The sequence below is a fragment of the Neoarius graeffei genome, chromosome 5, assembly GCF_027579695.1.
Source record: "Neoarius graeffei isolate fNeoGra1 chromosome 5, fNeoGra1.pri, whole genome shotgun sequence".
NCBI lineage: Eukaryota > Metazoa > Chordata > Actinopteri > Siluriformes > Ariidae > Neoarius > Neoarius graeffei.
Window position 1 is genome coordinate 79,025,619 of NC_083573.1, and position 27,441 is coordinate 79,053,059.

The following is a 27,441-nucleotide window of genomic DNA, read 5'->3' on the forward strand; positions in this document are numbered from 1 at the left end:
CTTCTTGCTGTGAGGCAACAGCGCTAACCACTACACCACCATGCCGCCCCAAAATTTTAAATTATTTTTGGAAATCATGGACACCATGTCCTCCAGGTTAAAGAGGAGAGGGACCCTTTGACTTCTTCTCAGCACACAGTTGAAAAGACAGCATTTGTGATGATATGGTGGTGCATTAGTGCACATGGCATGGGTAGCTTGCACATCTGGGAAGGCACCATTAATGCTGAATGAGATATACAGGTTTTGGAGCAACATGCTGCCATCCAGATGATGCCTTTTTCAGGGAAGGTCTCGATTATTTCAGCAAGACAATGCCAAAGTGCATTCTGCAGGTATTGCATTTGCATCCTTCCGTAGTAAAAGAGTCTGGGTGCTAAACTGGCCTGCCTACAGTCCAGACCTGTCTCCCATTTAAAACATTTGGTGCATTATGAAGTGCAAAATATGACAAACAAGACACTGAACTGTTGAGCAACTAAAATTGTATAACAGGCAAGAATGGGACAACATTTCTCTTTCAAAACTACAGCAGTTGGTCTCCTCAGTTCCCAAACGTTTACAGAGTGTTGTTAAAAGTAGAGGTGATGCAACATAGTGGTAGTCCCAACTTTTTTGAAATGTGTTGCTGACATCAAATTCTCAGTTTCAACACTTGATATGTTGCCTTTGTACTATTTTCAATGAAATATAAGGTTTCCCAAAATTTTAAATGATCACATTCTGTTTTTATGCCTCTGCCACCTTAAGGTGCAGGAGGCATTATGTTTTCGGGTTGTCCGTCTGTCCGTGCGTCCATCCGTCCGTGCGTGCGTGCGTCCCGAAACCTTGTGAACACGATATCTCAAAAGCTAATGAAAGGAATTTCACCAAACTTTCACCATTTGTGCGCTTTGGGACAAACATGAACCGATTAGATTTTGAGGTTAAAAGGTCACAGGTCAAGGTTACTGTGAGGTCAAATGTCCATCCCCAAACCTTGTGAACGCCATATCTCAAAGACTAATGAAAGGAATTTCACCAAACTTTCACCATTTGTGCACTTTAGGACAAAGATGAAATGATTAGATTTTGAGATCAAAAGGTATAAGGTCAAGGTCACTGTGAGGTCAAATGTCTGTCCGAAAACCTTGTGCACACAATATCTCCAAGGCAAATGAAAGGAATTTCACCAAACTTTCACCATTTGTGCATTTGGGGACAAACATTAACTGATTAGATTTGGATGTTAAAAGGTCACAGGTCAAGATTACTGTGAGGTCAAATGTCCATCCCCAAATCACAACTTAATAAGGCGTGTAGTCTACCAGGCGGAGGCATCCCCATCGACGCCGTTGGCGTCGAGTTCTATCTAGTTATTCATGTTTCACACAGGGTCTCAACTTTTTTGGAATGGGTGTTGTAAGTAAGTAAGTTCATGCTTCACATAGACAGACCATTCTTGCATTCAGTGAATGTAATTTTGCCCAGGGACACATCCCCTTGCCCCTTTGTCAGTGGTTAAGCTTTTAAGAGGGTACTCTTGGTTTTTAGTTTGAAAAAGTATTTGCAACTCTGCAAATGACTGTTCAGTGCTTGAATCTTCAGACAATAATGGTCTGACCCACTCAAGATTTAATTAAGTTATTCTGCCTTTTTGTATGGCCCAGCCATGGACCAAAGTTTCTGTATGGCATAATCATTATGCAAAGTTATAAATGCTTTATAAAAGTTAGATAAGAATTTTTGGTCTGGAGCCTACCTCTGCTCTGCTATACCTGTTCCGACTATTTCATCCCATATGGATATTTTTCCTTTCCAGAGCTTGTAAAACATGTATAGAATATACAACAGAATTATAGCTGATAAGTGCAGACTATGTAAAGCACAGTATACTTTCACAAGGTTATTACTTGCTTCTATGCACATGAGCATGGCAAAGGTAAAATCCACAACAGCAAATCATAGGCTGCAGTTTAGGGCATCGGGAGTGTTGGATTAAATGACCCTTAGAGCCAGAGGGACGGCATTGATCACATTTACTTTCCAATTATAGGAAAATCAATGCGGCAGGGTCTGGTGGACTGATTAGACCATGCTCAGTGTACTCACGTTTTCTTTTTATCAGTTCCCCTGCTTCTGGCATTGCATTTTGTTTATTTAGTTCAGTTACACATTTGTTTTTCTTCCATGGAGAAATTTGTTGAGTCTGTGAAATGTAAAGAGACAAAATATAGAGGGTTTAGTTGTAAATGATTAAAATAATAGTGTGAAAGGGCTTGACCGTTTGAGTCGATGTTAATCTGGCTCTTCAGAAGGTGCATGTTTTCTGTGGTATGATAGGAAAACCTCAGATGGAAATGGTCTCTCAGCTTTCTCACTGTCTTTGCCAGTAATACGTACAGATATACATTTGATTAGTTAATTAATTGGTCTCAGTCAAGCTGTATATAACACTGTATAAATTATGCTAGCTTAAGGCCATGTTCAACATTTAATGCCCTGATACACTACCGTTCAAAAGTTTGGGGTCACTTTGAAATGTCCTTATTTTTGAAAGAAAAGCACTGTTCTTTTCAATGAAGATCACTTTAAACTAATCAGAAATCCACTCTATACATTGCTAATGTGGTAAATGACTATTCTAGCTGCAAATGTCTGGTTTTTGGTGCAATATCTCCATAGGTGTATAGAGGCCCATTTCCAGCAACTCTCACTCCAGTGTTCTAATGGTACAATGTGTTTGCTCATTGCCTCAGAAGGCTAATGGATGATTAGAAAACCCTTGTACAATCATGTTAGCACAGCTGAAAACAGTTGAGCTCTTTAGAGAAGCTATAAAACTGACCTTCCTTTGAGCAGATTGAGTTTCTGGAGCATCACATTTGTGGGGTCGATTAAATGCTCAAAATGGCCAGAAAAATATCTTGACTATATTTTCTATTCATTTTATAACTTATGGTGGTAAATAAAAGTGTGACTTTTCATGGAAAACACAAAATTGTCTGGGTGACCCCAAACTTTTGAACAGTAGTGTACATTTGTTAGCATTGCATGAAAACAGCACACAAAACTTAAATAAATATCATGGCTGGATTAATAAATATAATCTTTTTTTTATGCACCAGAACCATTTTCTTTATAATAAATTATGCACAGTAACAAGACCATTGCTGACAGAACATGACGACCTTCCATTTATCCGTCCATTATCTATACCACGTCCCAGCGGAAGCTAGAGCCAATCCCAGCTGACTTTGGGCAAGAGTTGGGGTCCACCCTGGGTAGGTCACCAATCTATCACAGGACTAAGCCCATGTTTACATTAGACCGTATCAGCGGATCATCAGATTAACGTTTTTAAAACGATTAGTGTGCACACAGCAACACCAATACACGATTTGCGTGCACATAGCAACGCCAATACACGGATACGCTCGGCTCCGCAGGCATCCTGCGCTCCAAATCACTCTGCCCTGAACAGCGAGTGCCCTCTGGAGGGTGCGCACTCCCCGGCCCTGCGCAGCTCACACAGCGCGCGAGTGAAGTGAACAAGCTGTGATTCGGGACTGAGCCGCTGTGTGTGTGATCCCAGCGCATATCACTTACTACTTGCAAGTGGAAGGATGGCAAGCCTAAAGACAATCATAACTACACAATGGTCAGTATTTGCATCAGTATTTGCAGTATTTTCATACTTTTATACTCTTTAATGAAAGGTGATACAAGGCAGAAGTCCGCGCTGTTTTTCAGCAGTCGCGTCACATGACCAACGGCAGCGAATCAGGAAGGTGGATGTCACAGTGACGTTGTCCAATGACGACGCCAGCTAGAGCTCAGCACAGCGTATCCGCATATTCTCAATGTTTACACAGCACCGGACCAGACACGATCTGGATTGAATACGTGGACCCTGACGGATTCCCGTTTCCTGGCGTTTCCAGGCGGTTTAATGTAAACGGACAGTGCATCCGCGAAGAAAACGAGACAGATACGGTCTAATGTAAACGTAGCCTAACACGAACAACCATTCACACTCAAATTCACACCTATGAGCAATTTAGAGTCCTCAGCTGACCTCATCCATATGTCTTTGGACTGTGGGAGAAAACCTGATCAACTGGAGGAAACCCACACAGGCACAGGGAGAACAGCAAACTCCACAAAGAAAGGCCCCGGTTGGCTGCAAGGTTCGAGCCCAGAACCTTCTTGCTGGGAGGTGGCAGTGTGAACCACTGCACTGTCAATAATAAGACCTAGAGAAATTAAAGTGTTTGGTTTCCTTTGATATCTCTGGAGGCAGTGATTAAAAATGTAATGAATATCACTGAGATACAGTTGGGCCAATAATATTAATAAATGGATGACTCATTTCACAGCTTGTGTGTTGTTTGCATAATTTGGCTACAAATGTTGACAAGAATGCAGTTCTTCTCCACGTGGCATGGTGGTGCATTGGTTAGCACTGTTGCCTCACAGCAAGAAGGTTCTGAGTTTGAGCCCAGTGGCCGATGGGTGCCTTTTTGTGTGGAGTTTGCGTGTTCTCCTGTCTCCTCCGGGTGATCCAGTTTTCCCTAAAGACATGCAGTTAAGTTAACTGGCTCCACTAAATTGCCCATTGGTGTGAATGTTTGAGAGGAGAAAACCTCAATAATAATCCAGTAGAAGGCAACGGGAAACCACTACTGTAACTGCCCCGAGAAACTCTGGTGGAGGTCAGAGTGGCCATGTCACTGTAGTGATGTGCCAAATAGAGAGGGAGAGATTTCTTTTTGTCAAGTATGTTTTATTAGAAGTAGATTGCATAATGTAGGACAGGAAAACAGTCTACATTTTCATTATGAAGAAAGAAAAAGAGAAAAAAAATACATTTAGGTGTCCCACCTAAATAAACACAAAAGTACACGGTTAGTATACCCTCCCGCCCTACCCCCTTCTGCTCAGAACATTATATATGTTGATACATGTGGTGATGGAGAATTAAGGGCAAAAGGTAAAAAATAAAAAGTGATAGCGGACAGCCACTTACGCAAGGAAAGTCGACTACAGGTTGTTTTTGAGGTAACGGATGAAGGGCAGCCAGATCTTGTTAAATTGCAACTCTCTGCTCCTCAGAGCAAACCTTTTTTTTTTCACGGTGGAGGGTGTCAGCCATTTCTTTGAGCCACATCTTAAAAGCGGGAGCCTCCTTCTTCTTCCGGAATGTCAAAATAAATTTTTTGGCTGTAATCAGGCCATAAGAAAGAAAATGCCTTTGTGCTCTTCTCAATACTGATGTGGAGCCTGAAGCTCCCCCAGAAATGAGCTGAATCAGTCTTGGAGGTGTGTTACTGTTAAACTGTGATGTGCCACTGTATACGATGCATTTAGCAATTTATTAAAATGTTCCGTCCTGGATTTACCTTTCTTCATAAATCAACTAAAGGTTGTCGAGCAACATAAAATTCCTTGCGTGCCAAGGTTTGGATAAGCAACAGCTATGGATGGTTCGAGGTGGTTGTTTTGTTTCATAGTGGGTTTCACTTTAGCACATTTGACAAATGCTATGATCTCTGTTTTGGATCTGAATTTGAAGCATTTTATTTTTTTTTCAACATCAAGCTTTTTTAATAAGCCATGTCATCATTTCACTAACATAAGCGCATAACATCCTGCCTTTCTCTCTTTTGTCTCAGGTGATGGAACCCCAAAGGAAAGTAGTCCCTTCATCAGCTCAGATAATGACAGGGGCAGCCTCTATGATGGCAAAAACATGGCCCTGTTTGAGGTACTCTCTCCATTTAGTCAAGCTAATAATGACAGTTTCAGTTTTTTTGTCTGATTCTTCTTAAAATGTGTCCAAATATTTATATGTACTTACACTCACAATGTTGTTTTTGTGTTTCACACACAGTGGTGCTTGAAAGTTTGTGAACCCTTTAGAATTTTCTATATTTCTGCATAAATATGACCTAAAACATCATCAGATTTTCACACAAGTCCTAAAAGTAGATAAAGAGAACCCAGTTAAACAAATGAGACAAAAATATTATACTTGGTCATTTATTTATTGAGGAAAATTATCCAATATTACATATCTGTGAGTGGCAAAAGTATGTGAACCTTTGCTTTCAGTATCTGGTGTGACCCCCTTGTGCAGCAATAACTGCAACTAAACGTTTGCGGTAACTGTTGATCAGTCCTGCACACCGGCTTGGAGGAATTTTAGCCCATTCCTCCGTACAGAACAGCTTCAACTCTGGAATGTTGGTGGGTTTCCTCACATGAACTGCTCGCTTCAGGTCCTTCCACAATATTTTGATTGGATTAAGGTCAGGATTTTGACTTGGCCATTCCAAAACATTAACTTTATTCTTCTTTAACCATTCTTTGGTAGAACGACTTGTGTGCTTAGGGTTGTCATCTTGCTGCATGACCCACCTTCTCTTGAAATTCAGTTCATGGACAGATGTCCTGACATTTTCCTTTAGAATTCGCTGGTATAATTCAGAATTCATTGTTCATTGCAAGCCGTCCTGACCTAGATGCAGCAAAACGGGCCCAAACCATGATACTACCACCACCATGTTTCACAGATGGGATAAGGTTCTTATGCTGGAATGCAGTGTTTTCCTTTCTCCAAACATAACACTTCTCATTTAAAACAAACATTTCTATTTTGGTCTCATCTGTCCACAAAACATTTTTCGAATAGCCTTCTGGCTTGTCCACGTGATCTTTAGCAAACTGCAGACAAGAGCAATGCTCTTTTTGGAGAGCAGTGGCTTTCTCCCTGCAACCCTGCCATGCACACCATTTGTTGTTCAGTGTTCTTCTGATGGTGGACTCATGAACATTAACATGAGCCAATGTGAGAGAGGCCTTCAGTTGCTCAGAAGTTACCCTGGGGTCCTTTGTGACCTCACCGATTATTACACACCTTGCTCTTGGAGTGATCTTTGTTGGTCGACCACTCCTGGGGAGGGTAACAATGGTCTTGAATTTCCTCCATTTGTACACAATCTGTCTGACTGTGGATTGGTGGAGTCCAAACTCTTTAGAGATGGTTTTGTCACCTTTTCCAGCCTGATGAGCATCAGCAACGCTTTTTCTGAGGTCCTCAGAAATCTCCATAGTTTGTGCCATGATACACTTCCACAAACATGTGTTGTGAAGATCAGACTTTGATAGATCCCTGTTCTTTAAATAAAACAGGGTGCCCACTCACACGATTATCATCCCATTGAATGAAAACACCTGACTCTAATTTCACCTTCAAATTAACTGCTAATCCTCGAGGTTCACATACTTTTGCCACTCACAGATATGTAATATTGGATCATTTTCCTCAATAAATAAATGATCACGTATAATATTTTTGTCTCATTTGTTTAACTGGGTTCTCTTTATCTACTTTTAGGACTTGTGTGAAAATCTGATGATGTTTTAGGTCATATTTATGCAGAAATATAGAAAATTCTAAAGGGTTCACAGACTTTCAAGCACCACTGTGTATATATGTTGTGTAAGTGTCCCAGGCTACTGATTGTTTTCTACAGTACCATTCAAAAGTTTGGAAACGCCTCTAATTCAGTGGTTTTTCATTATTTAAAAATTTTCTGAATTGTATATTAATACTACATTATGAAGAAATATACGGTATATGGAATTATTTGGTAAACAAAAAACTGTTAATCAAACCAGAATATGTTTTATATTTTAGATTCTTCAAAGTCAGCACCTTTTGCTTAGATGACAGCTTTGCACATCTTGGCATTTTCTCAGTCAGCTTTACGAGGTAGTCACCTGGAATGGCTTTCAGTTTACAGCTGTGCCTTGTCAAGAGCTAATTTCTTGAATTTCTTGACCTCTTAATGTGTTTGAGACCATCAGTTGTGTTGTGAAGAGGTGGAGTTGGTATACAGTGAATGGCCCTATTTGAATACTGTTCTAATCCATATTATGCCAAGAACTACTCAACTAAGTAAAGAAAAATGACAGTCCATCATTACTTTAAGAAATTAAGGTCAGTCAGTCCGAAAAAGTTTGGGATGAGTTGGACCGCAGAGTGAAGGCAAAGCAGCCAACGAGTGCTCAGCACCTCTGGGAACTCCTTCAAGACTGTTGGAAAACCATTTCGAGTGATTACCTCATGAAGCTGATTGAGAGAATGTCAAGAGTGTGCAAAGCTGTAATCAAAGCAAAAGGTGCCTACTTTGAAGAATCTAAAATCTAAAACATATTTTGGTTTGATTAACATTTTAAAGTTTACTAAATGATTCCTTCCATGTTGCTGCATAGTCTGGATGACTTCAGTATTAATTTGCAATGTAGGAAAAAAAAATTAAAAAATAAAAACACCGAATTTGAAGGTGTTTCCAAACTTTTGACTGGTACTGTATATATCAGGGCTTTACATTAGCACCCGCCCACCCGCCAAATGTGGGTAAAATTCGGCTTTGGTGGGTAATGCCTTTAGTCCCACTCGCCACTTTGGCGGGTGGTTTATTCTGTGGTATGACAATATATTTTAATTGTAGTTTTCTCTGAAGGCATCTGATATAATAAACGCATTGCAATGTAATATTACAGACCTACAACTCCCATGAGCACCTGCATAAACATTCTGACACAACATGTTAGAATTGTTTAGAACGTTTGTTAATGTCTCAGATAAAATCAATGATACGGTAACCTGCGGTTAATGAATGAAGCAACAAAGTTGCTGACGACTGACAAGCGCACTATGTGACAGCATATAGCTGGAGTTTCAAACCCTGCTGCTCAGGAAAAAAGGGGCAGAGATGATCAGGGCCGGAGCAGCATTTTAAAATCACTGAGGTCCATGATACGCAAAGTGTGCGGCGAAAAATGTTCACTATGTTTAAATGAGCAGGGTGAATTACACGTCACACAAGAGATCTATTCCTGAAATTACTTTTAATGGTGTTTGAACTGAATATAATCAGTTTAGAAAAAAAATCATGTATGTGGCAAGAGTAAGAATAATTTAAGCTTGTTTAATGGTTTGATCTGGCCCAAGCAATGAGGACAAAAGATACCCTCACCATGTAGCCTATGGAACGAAGATACATTAACAATCTGGCAGCCGTTACACCTACACACAAAAAAAATTCTGGGGAAAAATATTAGTATACACCACCATGTTTTAGGCAAAGTTATCCAAGGCAAGCACAAGTTGAAACTTTCCACTCTATTGCTTTGGCTTATCGAATGATTTATTTTTAAAATCTCAAACAAGGCAAGCTACAACTGCGCTGCTTCAAAAATGTAAATTTCACAGCTTTATGAAAGTGCACTGATGGCTACCATGGAAACCCCGTGTCTCCTGCACTGCGTTCCTCCCCCGAGTCGCATGCTCATTCGCTTTTGTGTTCTTGGTCTCAGAGCCGCGCGCACGAAACAGACACAGAAGACAGAATCAACGTTTAACATAATTAACAATGCGCTTTTTACAGAGACGTTTTAATGTTCTTTATTTTTTTATCCAGTTGAATATTTAGCATACAAAAGTACTTTCAGCTCTTAAAAATGACCGAGGTCCGGACCGCGGGGGCCTCAGAGCTGGCTGCGGCCATAGAGATGAACAAGACACTAGTAGGAAGATAAGACAGTTCAATGACAACTGGAAGTTCAGGTGAGATTGGCTAGTTCATAGCAAAACCAAAAATACCATGTACTGCAAGACTGTAGAAAGTCTGGCAAAGATAGGCACCAGTAATTTTAAACTCGAAACTATAAAAGGACCACGAAAAGTCAAATGCACACATCGGTACTATCACATCAAAACCGGCGAAGACGGCTGGTTCACTACAGGACAGCATTGCTTTCAGTCCCTGGCTGTCATGAAGTCGGCTGAGCTGGAGAGGATGGAGCTGCTGTTTAGAAACGTTCATGCAATTGGAAAGAAGTTCATCTCGCCCCAGCTATCAACTTATGGCATGCTGGAAGCCTCAGGTCACGAAAACCATTTTTCATGGACCATTCAGACTCATCTGATGATTAGATTAGATTAGATTAGATTAGATTAGATTAGATTAGATTAGATTAGATAAAATTGTATTGATCCCTTTGGGCAGGTTCCCTCAGGAAATTAAGAAAATGCAAGCAAGGGGGCAGTTACTGTTTTGGAGAATGTGGGCATCAATCCCACTACCTCTTACATGTTAAGCAAGCACTCTACCACTTGAGCTAATTCCCGTGAATGTAATGAGGACATTTAATGTCTCTCTCTACACATGTTCACACACTATTAATAGAAAATACATAATATGCATAATAATACTTGATAATACATAATACTTGCATATCAAATCAGTTGTACTGAATGTTATTTTTTATATTATACGATATTTCATATTGTAAGGGGCTTGAATTTGAGTTCAATAAACAGAATACTCTGTTTATATTTTTGTCTGAATTGGTTGCATGTTTTCATATAGGGAGCTACCTTAACATCACTGAATACTTGAGTGCTACTGTAGAGATACATTATACGCTGCCATTCATAATTAAATCTAGATCTTCCGAACTTTAATGTATCATGGTGAAGAAAAAGCTGCGATTTCCTGGCAACAAAATTGTGGCTAGTGAAAAGGCTGAATGACTAGTGATTTGGGAAAACCACTAGCCACAGTGGCCGGTGAGCAAAAAAGTTAATGTAAAGCCCTGATATATATATCAATTGTATTGTGTTGTGCCTTTTGACATCTCTTTTGATATTGGGTAAGTTACTATCAGGCCTCCATCCACTTATTTCCACTGAGTGCCAGTGTTTCATAGTTGTAATCTTTGGCACATTAATTAAATGCACAAGTTTTACACTTTATAGGAAGAGATGGACAGCAACCCAATGGTGTCGTCGCTTCTCAGCAAACTGGCCAATTACACGAACCTTACACAGGGGGTTCGGGAGCACGAGGAGGCGGACGAGGAGGAGGGAGCAAAGAAGAAGACTGTAAAAGTAAGCACAGTAGCACTTTATCAGAAGGGTTATTTTGTAATCCAATCTTAAAGTGTTTAATTTTCAATCCAATGGACCGTCTGCTTATAAAATTTAAATTTATGCCGTCAGGGTGTTAGTCTTTGTTTTTAGTCTCTGTCCTTCAGTGAAATAGGATCATCTTAGTGTGTTTGTGTCTTCAGGGTATGTGTACAGAAAACACAATCTTTTGTTTTCCCCTATTTGGTTTGTGTATGTTTTGGCACCCTTAAGTCACAGGTATGTGTAAATGTAGATCTTGTTCCTCTTATGAAAAATTGCACTCGCAAAACCTTCCTGAATGGAGATTTTATATTGATATTTAGGACTGGTTGCAAAGCAGACACGCGAATCACAATCTGTAATAATATTTCGAATGATACTTTATGTATACTCGCGTTGATCAGACAAGAATGCTTGGACCGTTAGAATGATAAATTGTGTGTTGACTGCTCGACAGTTTGTTTTACCCATACATATATCTACGGGGCCAGCACAGCTCTAACCTTCATTTGTGGGCTTCTTCAACTTAACGTCCTGCTTTGTTTGTTGTTGAAATTTCTAAATGGTTGCTAAGTCATGCCATAAAAAACACACACTGGGCTCAGTGCCTTGTGGTGGCAGTGATCAGGTTCATTCCCTTGTCATGTTTTATGCGAAGAGTGCCACGGCTTCTGCTTGGTAGGTCAGGCTGCAGACATACAGAGAAATGACCATAAAGGGCTATGATGCTGCAAAATGCTTCTCACATACTGAAGATGTTAGAATGAATAAGAGCTGTGATTCTGATAAAAGCCTAGAGTTGAGTGGCACAGTTGTTTTAATGGTGCATGAGTGGTACTAAGGTTACCCTTAGATCCTTTATGATACTCTATTTGGAGGTAGGCGTGCACGTGACATTGGTTTACGCTAAGCTACTCGAGGTACTATAGCTAGCCCACTGTTAAACCTACCTGTTTGCCAGGCAACTATGAATAATTAACAGTTATTCCACAAAATCAAGTCGTACATAAGCTGATAGCCGATGAGGCGCGTAGCACCGAGTTGGCTATAAGCCATGTACGATGAGATTGAGTGGAATAACTGTTTTATTCTATCCACTTTCACTGGATTTTGAGAAACAAAATTTTTATTTTTTGCAAATTCAATAAATAAAAACTTTATACAAAACATTTGACAAAATCATTTTCACTTAGAATGTAAACAAACCGGCAAAATGACAGTAGCAGTTTGTGAGAAATGCAAAAATAATAATGATTGAAAAAAAAAAATTATATATATGTGTGTTCTTACCATCAAATAATTTTATTTCATCTTTTGGGTTTTTTTTTATATTTTTGGGGGTTTTGTTTTCAAGTAGAGTTTTTATTTCGTCCTCGGTTGGTTCAGCAACACGCTGCGCCATTTTGTTTTTCTCTACTCACAGTGATCTGATCTGATAGCCTAGTAGTAGAGTAGCCAATCAGAGTGCGCGATTGCTTATATCCAATGAATGTGGATAGAATAATTGCTGATGTCCTGTGCTCACTAACCAACAACTATTAAAAATATTATTTTTTAATACTCTTTTAGCTATTTCTGTTTCTTTTAAATACTTGATAACAAAATGATATATTTGACTTGATGCGTGCCGCCATTTTGTTTTTCGGTACCCACGGTATATGAGCTGGTAGCCTAGTAGTAGAGTAACCAATCAGAATGCACGATTGCCCATATCCAGTGAATGTGGATAGAATAAGAAGTAATAGCCAGGACATGAAATCTGCTTATCCCGGGGTCCCCGGCTACTGATTGTTCCACCCTGATCAAGTTATTCCTACTGGTGATTTTTACTTTTCTTTGTATTTTCATGAGTTATTCTATCCCATAAAGAAATAGTTACTTCATATATCTAAAATTATAAGCTGTGATCATAATTCAGGAGTTCAAAATAGTTTCACAATACTTTAATTATTACATCACAATGACAGGATTTAGTGATTTTCCAAACTTAGTGTTAATTCAATACTCTCAGAATGATTACCCTTTGAGTTTCTGTTCTGTTATCATTGCTTATTTTAACAAGAGAGTGAAAAGAGTTTGTGTTTTGTGCTTCTACTTTACTCAGGCGAGTCCACAAATGGGAACGTTCATGGGCGTCTACCTGCCCTGCCTTCAGAATATCCTGGGGGTCATCCTGTTTCTGCGAATGACCTGGATTGTGGGAACTGCAGGCATCCTGGAGGCCTTTATTATCGTATCCATGTGCTGCTGTTGTGTAAGTGTACTGTGCCTTGAAAGTTTGCTCGACAGATGGCTTTTGAATTTTTGTCCTGGTGGATTGTAATACTGTATTTTGAGTTTTGCCATAAGGGGCTAAATTTAGATATTTTTCCATGTAGCTTAATAAATGTTTTATTCTTTTGGGGCAAATTGAAACATTCCAACTTTACACTGAGATCGTGTACAACAGGGGCAAAGAAAACTGAAGCTCTATGTGAGAGAATAAGTGGATGGATGTTTAGTCTGCCATCCTCTTCAAACGGAAATCTAGCATTTTATGCCTCTTGGCAGCTTGGTGTGTAATCTTTGGTGCTGAAACAGAGCAGACAATGGGATCAGTCATCTTTTTTGAGAGCCCTTACTTACAATTGTGGCAATGCGCTTCCTGTCTTTGTGTCACTGTTCAGATTGGCACTTTTGAGGGAATGCTGATTTACAAAAAATATATCTACCGAGGGGGCGGCACGGTGGTATAGTGGTTAGCACTGTCGCCTCACAGCAAGAAGGTGTGGGTTCAAGCCCCGTGGCCGACAAGGGCCTTTCTGTGCGGGGTTTGCATGTTCTCCGCTTGGGTTTCCTCCGGGTGCTCCGGTTTCCCCCAAAGACATGCAGGTTAGGTTAACTGGTGACTCTAAATTGACCGTGAGTGTGAATGGTTGTCTGTGTCTATGGTGGGGTTTACATTAGACCGTATCAGCGGATCATCAGATTAACGTTTTTAAAAACGATTAGCGTGCACACAGCAACGCCAATACACGATTCGCGCGCACACAGCAACGCCAATACACGGATACGCTAATCACATGAATAATTCGGCACGTAAGTTGAAATGTGTCAGTGCGGCTCATCGCTTCCTCCTCAGCGGCTGCGCTCCAAATCACTCCGCCCTGAACAGCGAGTGCCCTCTGGAGGGTGCGCACTCCGGCCCTGCGCAGCTCAGAGCGCGCGAGTGAAGTGCATGAGCAGTGATTCGGGACTGAGCCGCTGTGCGCAAGTCACTTACCACTTGCAAGTGGAAGGATGGCAAGCCTAAAGACAATCATAACTACACAATGGGCAGTATTTGCAGTATTTTCATACTTTTATACTCTTTAATGAAAGGTGATACAAGGCGGAAGTCCGCGCCGTTTTTCAGCAGTCGCGTCACATGACCAACACCAGCGAATCAGGAAGGTGGATGTCACAGTGACGTTGTCCAATGACGACGCCAGCTAGAGCTCAGCACAGCGTATCCGCGTATTCTCAATGTTTACACAGCACTGGACCAGACACGATCTGGATTGAATACGTGGATCCTGGCGGATTCCCGTTTCCCGGCGTTTCCAGGCGTTTTAATGTAAACAGACAGTGCATACGCGAAGAAAACGAGACAGATACGGTCTAATGTAAACTTGGCCTATGTGTCAGCCCTGTGATGACCTGGCGACTTGTCCAGGGTGTACCCCGCCTTTCGCCCGTAGTCAGCTGGGATAGGCTCCAGCTTGCCTGCGACCCTGTAGAACAGGATAAAGCGGCTAGAGATAATGAGATATCTACCGAGTTGCTTTTACTCTGTGTTGTGACATCGCTAGGTCAAAAAATGTCATATAGTTAAATGCATTTTGTTTAAATACAGGGATCTATAAATGCACTGAAGGTTTCTCTGATTGCATCATATCTTAATTAGCAGTTGATTTTAAGACAAGTTGATAAAATAAATTCCCAGAGAAAGGTTGAAGTGCCAATCACAGTACCACAGTACCAGGCTTGCATTGCTGTCACAGTGTGGATCACATTCTCTGTCGAAGTTGACTGATGCATGTTACAATGATATGAATCTGCCTGCTCTGAATACTGCAGTCCTGGCATTAATATTTGCTTACAGTGGCACTCAGGAAAAGTTGAAAGCTCAAACAATCCCTTGTCATTTTTACTGATCATGAAAATCCACTATCAGTGTGCATTTTTATTATACCCCAGCTCCGAAGGAGGGCGGTATACTGGTTTCCCTCTGTCCGTCCATCCATTCGAAACACCCTTTTTCTCAGCAACCACAAATCATAGCCACTTGGTACCAAACTTCAGCTTGGGGTTCTATACCGTGTATACCGTTTTCAGGTCTGTCCCATATCGACTTCCTGTTTATCGACTGAATGTATTTATGAAACATATAGGGTGGATTTACAAAAATTTCATAACACTTTTCTCAACAACTACAAATCACAACTGCTTGATATTTGGTACCAGGCTTCAGCTTGGGGTTCTATACCATGTATACCGTTTTCAGGTCTGTCACACATTGACTTCCTGTTTACCGACTGAATGTATTTATGAAACATATAGGGTGGATTTACAAAATTTTCATAACACTTTTCTCAACAACTACAAATTACAACTACTTGATATTTGGTACCAGGCGTAGCTTGGGGTTCTATATCCTGTATACCGTTTTCAGGTCTGTCGCATATCGACTTCCTGTTTATCGACTGAATGTATTTACGAAACATATAGCGTGGATTTTGACGCTATTTCAAGTAAAATGCTGTTTCAAAATGACAGCTTACCAGGATGCTGTTTGAAATCCCTGGGGAGAGACACTGCTCTTTACTTACTTATTTCAGGGTTAATTATTTGTTGAAGTCAACATTCATAATAAGTGTCCTATTCCTTCGATTGCTTGCATTCTGATATAAGCGAGAGCGGGGGGGATACGTAAGTGAGCAGTAGCTCACAGTTGATCTTGTGTGTTGTTTTTTCTTTTTTCTTTTTTTTTTTAATTCAGCAGTTGTTATAGAGCCTGACCTGCATTTATTAGAAAATTCGTCATTCAACAGTTTCATCAAATAAGCTCTGCATGGTGTTATGTAGACCCTGTGGGCAAACTTAAAGTGTGTTAACTGATGAGCCAGACATTTGGATGATGAGAAAATATTGCTCCAGATAGTTTCCCAGTGCTCCAGCTTGCCTGCAACCCTGTACAGGATAAGCGGCTACAGATAATGGATAGATGGATGGATAGTTTCCCAGTCAAGTTCTAATAAATCGGACAGATTTATTCCTCCTCATAGTGTTTGCCAGAGATCACAAAATTGTTCATTCAAGTAATGCTCTTGCAATCACTAATCCCCTGTTTGAGGTAATGGACCAGTAAGTGGCTTTAGAGTAGGTTTTGGACTATGACTGAGACAGAAGCAGATGAAGTGATTTATACTGATCATTTATCTGAGTTAGTTCAAGGACACTAGAACGCAGAGGTGTGTTATGTAATAGTGATAGAAATCTCCTTAAAAAGCAATTAAATGTTTATGAAGTAGTGATTCCTCTTTTATAACAGTTGAATACTTAAAAAAACACTTTTAATAACATTTGGTGAAGTTCTCCTCACATCTTCGAGGAGAAACAAAAGTCTCCTTCAAGGATTAACTCTGGTCTCTGTGGTGGCCAGGTTCTGTGAATATACGAAATTATATACTTGAACAATATACGCCAATCAGCCATACCATTAAAACCACTGACAGGTGAAGAAGTGAATAACATTGATTATCTCATTACAGTGGCACCTGTTAAGGGGTGGGATATATTACACAGCAAGAGAACAGTCAGTTCTTGAAGTTGATGCGTTGGAAGCAGGAAAAATGGGCAAGCGTAAGGATCTGAGCGACTTTGACAAGGGCCAAATTGTGATGGCAAAGATGACTGGGTCTGAGCATCTCCAAAATGGCACATCTTGTGGGGTGTTCCCAGTAGCACAGTTCCCAGTACTGTAGCACAAACTGCTGAAAAAGTTAATGCTGACGCGTTTCTGTTTTATCCAGCATTAACTTTTTCAGCAGTTTGTGCTACAGTAGCTCTTCTGTGAGATTGGACCATATGCGCTAGCCTTTGTGACTCATGTGAATCAGTGAGCTTTCGACACCCATGGCCCTGTCGCTGGTTCACCAGTTGTCCTTCCTTGGACCACTTTTGGTAGGTACTAACCACTGCATACTGGGAACACCCCACAAGATGTGCCATTTTGGAGATACTCAGACCCAGTCATCTCGCCATCACAATTTGGTCCTTGTCAAAGTCACTCAGATCCTTACACTTGCCCATTTTTCCTGCTTCCAACACATCAACTTCAAGAACTAACTGTTCTCTTGCTGCCTAATATATCCCACCCCTGGACAGGTGCCATTGTCATGAGATCATCTATGTAATTCACTTCTTCACCTGTCAGTGGTCATAATGTTATGGCTGATTGGTGTATGTGCAATCACAACAAAAACACATTTGTACTTCCATGCCAATCATGTTGCCTGTGATTTCAGAAGGCTTCATTCCCTCAACTAGCTTTCAGCTGTTTGAGGCTATACGGTGGTGGCACGGTGGTGTAGTGGTTAGCATGGTCGCCTCACAGCAAGAAGGTTCTGGGTTCGAACTCAGCGGCCAGCGAGGGCCTTTCTGTTCTCCCTGTGTCTGTGTGGGTTTCCTCCGGGTTCTCCGGTTTCCCCCACAATCCAAAGACATGCAGGTTAGGTTGATGTGGGGCGGCCTTGGGCTGAAGTGCCCTTGAGCAAGGTACCGAACCCCTGACTGCTCTCTGGGCTGCCCACTGCTCTGTGTGTGTGTGTGCGCGTGTGTTCACTGCTTCAGATGGGTTAAATGCAGAGGATGAATTTCACTGTGCTTGAAGTGTGCATGTGACGAATAAGGGTTTCTTTGCTCTGGATCCAAAAAAATAAATGGGCCAAGGTTGTTTTAATACACAAAAGTGTTTCAGAACAGGACTCCCAAGTAGTACAACAAAAAGGATTCACGTTATCACCAAGAGATCACGAGTTCAGCTCTGGGACACAAAAAAGGGGATTTTCTAAATATATCATCGCTGTCAGTTCAAAACCTACTATGTGACAATTTAGCTTAAATTGGGTTCTCTATGCTGATTGGTCAATTTTAACCTCGTGCTTCCATTTATGCTAATTAGAAAATGGAAGGACCAATGGATAATCCAGAAGAGACTAGATTCAATCCCTTTCATGTGATGGGTCCAAATAAACTGTGTGCAATATCAACTATGTGCACCTAGTGGCACACATAGCAGATTCTGCACACAATACTCTTAGTCACTCAGATTGCACATGGGAGGTTTTGCATGTCTAAAATATGTCTTATTTCTAGATTATCTCATCTCATCTCATTATCTCTAGCCGCTTTATCCTGTTCTACAGGGTCGCAGGCAAGCTGGAGCCTATCCCAGCTGACTACGGGCGAAAGGCGGGGTACACCCTGGACAAGTCGCCAGGTCATCACAGGGCTGACACATAGACACAGACAACCATTCACACTCACATCTACGGTCAATTTAGAGTCACCAGTTAACCTAACCTGCATGTCTTTGGACTGTGGGGGAAACCGGAGCACCCGGAGGAAACCCACGCGGACACGGGGAGAACATGCAAACTCCGCACAGAAAGGCCCTCACCGGCCATGGGGCTTGAACCCGGACCTTCTTGCTGTGAGGCGACAGCGCTAACCACTACACCACCGTGCCGCCTCTTTCTAGATTATTTTTTACAAAATTTTGAATTATTTTAACATTTTGTGACTGAATTATCAACGAGGGAGGATTTTATAGATATTATAAACTGTAACCAGATACATTATTTGTATAGAGTGACAGATTGGATGGTATCAGTCATTCAGTTCAAGTGGATGCTGGACTGTCAATAAACCAGATTTGAATTGAATTGCAATTCGTCTGCTAATGGCCAAACCCCTACAGTAGGCCTACTGCTGATGGTGAGTATCACAAGATAATGATAAAAATTAACGTCCTTTAATGAAAATCATGGCCTTCAATTAATTAAGAATGCCTAGAGAATGCAGTGACACAGTTGCGAATGAAGTTTCGCCTGATGAAGCCTGTGTACATCACAAGCGAAAGCTCATGCATCCTTTCAAATTAAAAGTTAGTCTTATCAGAGTGCTGCCTCCTCAAATCCTTTCATCCTCCTTTGGACTAACACGGCTACCACCAGAAAAATTAGCAGTGATAGAATGCTACTACTTTTGCCAAAATTGCAATTTGTAATCATGATTAATCAATTAAACCAGTTATCTTCGTTACTACGGATTGAAGCCTAATTTTTGTGTGTCAATTCAATATTTCAGCTAGTGCCAACTCAGCTAAATCCTTTTTTTGCTCATACATGTAGTCCTATTTTTTTTCTGAAAACAGAGGCCTAATAGAATGAGAAATCACAACTTTAGTAGGCCTAGCAGTGTAGTTCATCATTACACTGTCACACTAGCAGAAGAAAGCTTTAGCTCAGTTTTTACCCACCATGGTTGAATCACAATGTTGTTTTTGATTTTTCTGCCTTTAATGAGATTTCTTTAACTTATTAATTGAACGAATTAATAAAAAAGAAAATTAAAATTATTAAAATAATCAATTTATAGACAGCTTAAAAACTCTTATGTACAAGTATCTTGAAGTAAAACTGGGATCAAAACCTCCTATGTGAATCTTTGAAACAGTCAAAACCTTATATGTGCAAATATCTGACATGCAGAACCTCTTATGTGTTCTCAAGGATGATTTTTTTTTTTGCAATTTACGCTAATATAATGCTGCAATTAGCTATTTTGATGGATATTTAACTGACCAAGCTAATAATAGAACAAGTAAACTTTTACTGGCTTCTCAGCTTGTTATTTCAGAGTTTTATTTAGTTTATGTCTCCTGTAAAAAAGGAAAAATGTCACATAGCAGGTTTTGACCTGACAGCGACGATATGTGGTTTGGGGTATGGTTTTGAAAGAAACAGAAAATGAAAAGAATTTTATTTGTAAAGATCTTGGGTGGGCGGCATGGTGGTGTAGTGGTTAGCGCTGTCACCTCACAGCAAGAAGGTCCGGGTTCGAGCCCCGTGGCCGGCGAGGGCCTTTCTGTGTGGAGTTTGCATGTTCTCCCCGTGTCCGCGTGGGTTTCCTCCGGGTGCTCTGGTTTCCCCCACAGTCCAAAGACATGCAGGTTAGGTTAACTGGTGACTCTAAATTGACCGTAGGTGTGAATGTGAGTGTGAATGGTTGTCTGTGTCTATGTGTCAGCACTGTGATGACCTGGCGACTTGTCCAGGGTGTACCCCGCCTTTCGCCCATAGTCAGCTGGGATAGGCTCCAGCTTGCCTGCGACCCTGTAGAAGGATAAAGCGGCTAGAGATAATGAGATGAGATGGCTTTTTTTGTGGTCTATCAGATATATTCCATTCAGCTAGCATGCTACTGTTTAATATCATGCTAGCTGAATGGAATATATCTGACAGACCATGAAAAAAAGCCAGCCAATATTATTATCATTATACATACACACTCTCATCATATCAGCATTCTCAAAGGCGAATGCTAGCTTACCTGCAACTCTGTGCTGTTAGCGCGGCAGTCCAGTTACCTTCCAGCCGACGTAGCATTAGCAAAGGCCAACGCTATCTTACCCGTGACTCAATGCTGTTAGCGCAGCAGGCCAATTGGCGTAGCAGTAGTGTTAGCAAAGGCTACCTACCAAAATGGCACATCTTGTGGGGTGTTTCTGGTATGCAGTGGTTAGTACCTACCAAAAGTGGTCCAAGGAAGGACAACCAGTGAACCGGCAACAGGGTCATGGGTGTCGAAGGCTCATCGATTTGCATGGGGCACAAAGGCTAGTTTACCTGTGACTCAATGCTGTTAGCACGGCAGTCCAGTTACCTTTGAGCCAGCGTAGCAATAGCGTTAGCAAAGGCCAACGCTAGCTTGCCTGCGACTCGATGCTGTTAGCACGGCAGTCCAGTTACCTTCCAGCTGGTGTAGTGTTAGCAAAGGCCAATGCTAGCGCAATCAAGCTGAATATTTTTCTTCCTGTATAATTTACTTAGTTACTTTTTAAATCAACATCAACAACTACACACAACGGAGCGACCTGGCAGCCAAAATTCTCTCAAAATCTTCCATTTTTAATGAAGCAAACCTGGTGGCTATGTTTGTTTACAAATTGTCACTGTTGCTTGCTAACGCAGAAGTTTTACATCTCCGATGTGTGACGCCGTGTTGTCTTGACAACGTGCAATATCGTAACAATATTGCATGCTCATTCTCCATTGGCCAGAGTGGCATAATACATCGAGGATAAGCAATATGATTAACAATATTGCATGCTATCAATAAACCCACTCGAAGGGAATAGAATACATATATGTTATTTATCAGCTGGGAGGTCCGTATCGTGAAATACCGTGACCGAGGTCTTGAAAGTACTGAGCGAGGCCCTCTGGCCCGAGGTCGGTATTCAAGGCCGAGGTCACGGTATTTCACCATACGGACCGACCTTAAGCTGGTAAATAATATATTTATTTTTTTCTTTACCAAATTCTAACAGAAAACGAGAGCGCCCGAAATGCAAAGCCGAGCCGAGCCGAGCCGAGCCGCCATTTTGAATCCTCATTCACGGCTGTAATGCAAATTGCTTCCTCCTCGGTATACAAGTGCACTTCCATGGCAGGAAAAAAACTACATTTTGCCGCCTATGTAGTCCCCTATTTATACAAATAGGAGTCATTCAGGATTCATGTTTTTGCTCGGTGTGAGCAAATTACAGGTTTTAGCTTTCTCCTGAAATGTTTTATTTTATTTCTTCTTCCTCAGGGTAGTAAAACTCGCTTTCGCTGTGAACACTGTCGTTATCGCTATCCACGATGTAAAATTAATGCTATTCTCCTGAGAAATACTGGCAAAAATGTATAAGATTTTTGATAATCTTATAAATCTTATAAAAAAAAAGATAAATGTTCACAAAAAAATTTTACTACGTTTGTTGTTGTTGTGAACGAGCGAGTCACCAGAGGTCTGTAACCCTAACCCAGTCTGTAACAGCCACTCTGATTGGCTGGCGAGCGGGTCCATATCCTACGGTACGGACCCGCTCGCCAGCCAATCAGAGTGCAGGATTTGGACCGCGAAAAAAATAAATGTTTTTATTCCATGGAAAACGTGTCCTGTATGTATAATAATGAATTATATTGGGTGAAGCTATATGTTATATTGAGTCATTTTTCTGTTGTGGGTCTACGCTCTTTTCTAAAGTGTTGTGCTCTATTGTTTCTTTCAGACAATGCTCACAGCCATATCTATGAGTGCCATTGCTACAAATGGAGTAGTTCCAGGTGAAATCACTTTATCATCACAATGTCCACTTTTATTTAGCACACCCTCTTCAGAACCATGAAGGATATGGACTACTTGCTCAAATATTTTACAATGCAGATATTCATGACTGCTGTTTTCCCTGTCTCTGTTTTCTCATCATAGCCGGTGGATCTTATTACATGATCTCTAGGTCTCTGGGCCCAGAATTTGGAGGAGCTGTAGGACTGTGTTTCTATTTGGGTACCACATTTGCTGGAGCCATGTACATCCTTGGTACTATTGAGATTCTTCTGGTGAGTTCTGTGTGAATTAAAGTTGTGTGTGTGTGTGTGTGTGTGTGTGTGTGTGTGTGTGTGTGTGTGTGTGTGTGTGTGTGTGTGTGTGTGATAGTGTTATGGCCTGGTCTGGGACCAGACCATAACAAAAAGTGACAGAAGTAGTCATGTCCTCCTGGTTCCCATAACTCCTCAGACAACAACGTTTACCACCATAATTGGGTTTATTTATGAAATGAAAAGGGGATTACATATGAAAGAGGATGAGACAAAAGAAAAGTCATCTCATGTAAATTGTAGGGTGCTACCTACTCTTTACAAACAAGTGTTAGAAAAATAGGAGAAAATAATACAAAGAAGCAGTCCTTCATTATTTATATGGATGCTTATGGCCCTTTTCCACTACCCTTTTTCAGCTCACTTCAGCTCGCTTCAGCTCACTTCAGCCCGACACGGCTCGCGTTTCGACTACCAAAGAACAGCACGACTCGGCTCGCTTCAGCCCTGCTTAGCCCCTAAAACTCGCACCGTTTTGGAGTGGGGCTGAAGCGAGCCAAAGCGAGCCGAGTGAGGCTGGGGGCGTGAGCAGACACTCCCCTGTGCACTGATTGGTGAGGAGGAGTGTCCTCACATGCCCACACACGCCCCGCGAGCGCGCTGGGATCTGTAAACACCGTAAACCCGGAAGAAGAATAATTACGAATTACGAGAATTTCTGAAGCCTTATGCGCCTCGCCTCATCTATACGCTCTTGCCAGTATCTGTTGGCGTTGTCGGTGACAACAAGCCACAGAACCAAGACCAGCAACACTAACGACTCCATGTCCTCCATGTTTATTGTTTACTATTCGGGTCGTGAGACTACCGCTTAAAAGGTCACTGATGTCACTGTTTGCGCTGCTTAACGACATCACGTGACGTCCACCCACTTTCGCTAACTCCACCCAATGTGTCCACCCACTTCCAGCCAGCACGGTTCAGCGCGGTTGTAGTTGAAATGCAACTTCAATAGCCCCGCTCAGCTCGACTCAGCCCAACTCAGCACGGCACGGCTCAGCCCGACTCAGCCGCGTTTGTAGTGGAAAAGCGGCATTAGTAGTTTCACCTTATTAGTTCATCTGACTGACAGGCAATGAGCTTACGCCATCATGTGTAGTCCATCATCCGTCTGGCGTCGTCCACATTTCACGAAAATTGCTTCTTCTCTCTCAATTCTTCACCCATTTTTATTCTTTTTGGCAGGAAGGTGGGTCTGCCTGGCGAGCATATGGCTTCTACCCAAATTTGCATAATTGCAATTAATAATTAAGATATGGAGTAATTAAGCCCTAACGAGCAGTTTCCACACAAATCGCTTCTTCTCCCTCAATTCTTCACCGATTTTGATTCTTTCTGGCCTGAAGGTAGGGTTACCTAGGGTGCATATAACTTCTATCCTGCTAAATTACAATTATTAATGAAGTTATGGACTAATTAAGCCTTAATGAGCAGTTCAACAAAAATCGCTTCTTCTCAATCAATTCTTCGCCGTTTTGGATTCTTTCTGGCAAATAGGTAGGAATTCCTAGGGTGTATATAGCTTCTATATGTAGCTTGTATATAGTGTATATAGCTTGCAACATTTATTGCGCAAGGTGGCCCACTTTAGATTGTTCCTTCTGGATCAGACGGGGCCGGAGTGAGTTACGCCGTCATTGATGGTCTCGTTCCTATATGCGATTATTGTTACACACACCACTCACAAGACAGCAGTAAGCTGTGAGCTAGACACCGCCATCTGCCAGCCAAAGAGCGAGCAAACAAATCCGGCTTGGCTGGTTCTGCTCAAGGAAAGTCTGGGAACACGGAACGTGCCGTAATCCCACACCAGAAGCAAACACACCCCCTACTTCCTGTCATGGTCTTTATTATATGGGCAGCTCCTCCTAATGCTAACAAATCATCACGGCGGCCTGTAATTAAAAGAACACACCCAAACACCTACAAGATGGCAGAGCAGCCAATCATGCAATCCAAGCTACAAATAAAAGCATCATGACCCTCTAGAGTTTAGATTAGATTGCATATAAGTAAGTAAATAATAATAATGTATGAACATACTGCAGTCACTAAAGTTCTCAGTGTATGACTAAAAGTACCTTTGTCTACATGTATCTTCACTAAACTCTTAACTAAATTACTGGCGAGATCAGGTTGACATTCTTGTTGTCCTGTATTTATAATCCAGACCTACATAGTACCCAGTGGTGCCATCTTTAAGGGTGAGGGGAAGGAGCTTGAAGCAGCAGCCATGCTGAACAACATGCGAGTGTATGGCACCTGCTGCCTAGCCCTGATGGCGCTGGTGGTGTTTGTGGGAGTGAAGTATGTCAATAAACTTGCACTAGTTTTCCTGGCCTGCGTCGTCCTCTCTATTCTGGCCATCTATGCTGGAGTCATCAAGACCATCTTCGAGCCACCAGACTTTCCGTGAGTGACAAAGTACAAGCTGTATTTGCTCATAATACTCCTTGGGTTTTTTTGTTTTTTTATGTCTAACCCAAGTTTTTCAGGTTTATTGTTTGAAAAAAAGCTTATGTGAGTAGATAGTATTTTTGATCCAGTTTTACACACAGTATGCGGTTTCTAAAGTGGTCGACACACTTCGGGCAGGTGTGTGGGTTTATTAAACATTGACTCAGTAAATGCCATTCTCTGCAATTATGCAAGCACTAAATCGCAACAGGGTGTCATGTTATGGGAAAATAATCAACATCGGGTTTTCGTGTTACTGAGAAAATCCCCTGTGGTGGAAGACTTTCTGACTGACATACAAAGTGCTGATACTCAATACGCCTTTCATAAATTTACAGAAAACTTCACCGTATCAATAGTTACATACTGTTTTTTGTTAAATAACACATTTTTAATCCATTTATTATGAGGCTTATACTGTGTGGCCCTTTTTGCATCCAAGTCACTGTGAATTAGCTGTTACTATCGAAAGAATAATGCATTCAAATAAGCACATTCATTATAAATCTGTTATTTGCCTTGCAGTCAAGTCGATTGTCATAATCGCTGTGCTAGAAAGTTATTTAACACTTTCCGATCAATCAGATTTGAGAATTGAACAGTGTTGCGATATAAATTATATTAATATAAATACGCAAGTGATGATAGAAAATCACGCGCGCTGATTGGTCGAGAAATTCAGACTATTTCTCAATCACCTCGAGCGACTCAGCAAAATGGCGGCCAATCGCTTTGTTACTGTAAGTGAGGGAGAATTACAAATTATGAAAGAAAATGCTGTAACTCAAAGCACTAATGATGCTATGAAGTTTGGTCTAAAACTATTCAAAAGTAAGGTGGAATTGTGATTTATTTTATCTATTTCAAACAGTGGTGAACCGTTACTATTCGAGCTGAGACTTGAGCTCAGCCAAAACTTAGCTAGACACAGCAAAAAAGCAACAGGGCAAAGGATTTTGCAAGGGGTGAGCGGCAGGCTGCCAGGTCGCTCCGTCGTGTGTAGTTGTCGATGTTGATTTTAAAAGTAACTAAGTAAATTAAAAAGGGAAATGAATACTTAAAGTGCATATCATGGGTAAATTCAGGAGCAATTCTCCTATTTTATATTAAACTTTGGTCAAATATCTGTCACATTTTGTATTTTGTGCAATTTTTTTGGTCCGCCTCTGAAAAAACTTGGCATTTGGATTTCCTGGCAAACATTGATTTTCATGACGTCGCGTGCGGGACGCTTCCCTCTGACTCCTACGTTAGCGCTGGTTTGTTGATGAGAAAACGACCTGGTGGTTTTCTGCAAATTTCTTCAACGTTATCGCGTAATTATTAAAATGGTTAACAGATGTATCGTAGGAGGGTGTAGCAACACCAATCTTGATGGGATTAGTACTCATCGTTTCCCAAAAGATCGGACAATGAGAGAGAAATGGGAGCGCTTGGTCTACACAGGCTGTGCCGTGCAAAGCTCGCGCAGCCTGCTGGCGCTTCCGCAGGTAACGTCACGAATCTGGCTCCAGACTCCCTTGGGATTTTTCCAGACGCGTTTTGTTATTTTATTTTTTTCTGCTGTAGACAGATGGCCTTGTGCAAAATTACCCTTCTGGATGAGTGTGTAAAGGAACATACTTTCATATAAAAAAAAACGAAATTGGTCCAGGATATGCACTTTAAGTTTGAGTGAAAAATACTGTGCCGAGTGTGCAGCGTGGAAGAAGAGTCTGGAGGCAGAAATCTTCGTTTCTCGGTTGTTAGCCTGTGCTACTTGCTCTTTATTAGCATTCACTAACACTCCTGATGAACGCTACACCAGGTGGAAAGTGACTTCACTGCTGCGCTGACTCACGGTTAAGCTCACGTTGGCCTTCAAGAAGGCCGAGGGCGATACGTTTTTGGTCCCTCCCACTATAAATCTAAATCTGATTTGGTTAATTCATCTGTCACTTCCTACATAAACATACAGTACCATGGCCCTCTGTCCCGGCAGTGAAGTCCTAACCAATGAGTGAGCAGCTCTAAACTCTTCTCAGCCTAGAGACAACAAACAAAAAAATCTCATTGGATAACTCGATTTTAATATTTTCAGGACAGTGACCCTTTCATTTCTGAAGCAAATGTGATAGAAAATGAGGCCAAGTTAGAATTAGAAGAGAATAATTATAATGAAATTATGAAAGAATGAAAGCAATTAAATATAACATTTGAAATGCTGATATGTTTGGGCTCTCTCTGAACGCCTACAAGGCCCTGACAGTTCCCATCTGATTTCAAAACAGAGTATTTTATGTGACT

General features: G+C 41.2%; 1 protein-coding gene across 4 annotated transcripts in view; it reads left to right on the top strand.

Moving 5' to 3' along the window:
• slc12a7b (solute carrier family 12 member 7b) overlaps window positions 1-27,441 on the top strand; it is a 150,547-nt gene that overhangs the window by 62,973 nt on the left and 60,133 nt on the right. For all 4 annotated transcript variants that reach the window (XM_060922449.1, XM_060922450.1, XM_060922451.1 and 1 more), the window contains exons 2-7: window positions 5,655-5,746; window positions 10,811-10,942; window positions 13,068-13,217; window positions 22,329-22,383; window positions 22,529-22,659; window positions 24,869-25,110. In XM_060922449.1, the coding sequence (XP_060778432.1) occupies window positions 5,655-5,746; window positions 10,811-10,942; window positions 13,068-13,217; window positions 22,329-22,383; window positions 22,529-22,659; window positions 24,869-25,110 (802 nt within the window). The remainder of the gene's footprint in view (window positions 1-5,654; window positions 5,747-10,810; window positions 10,943-13,067; window positions 13,218-22,328; window positions 22,384-22,528; window positions 22,660-24,868; window positions 25,111-27,441) is intronic.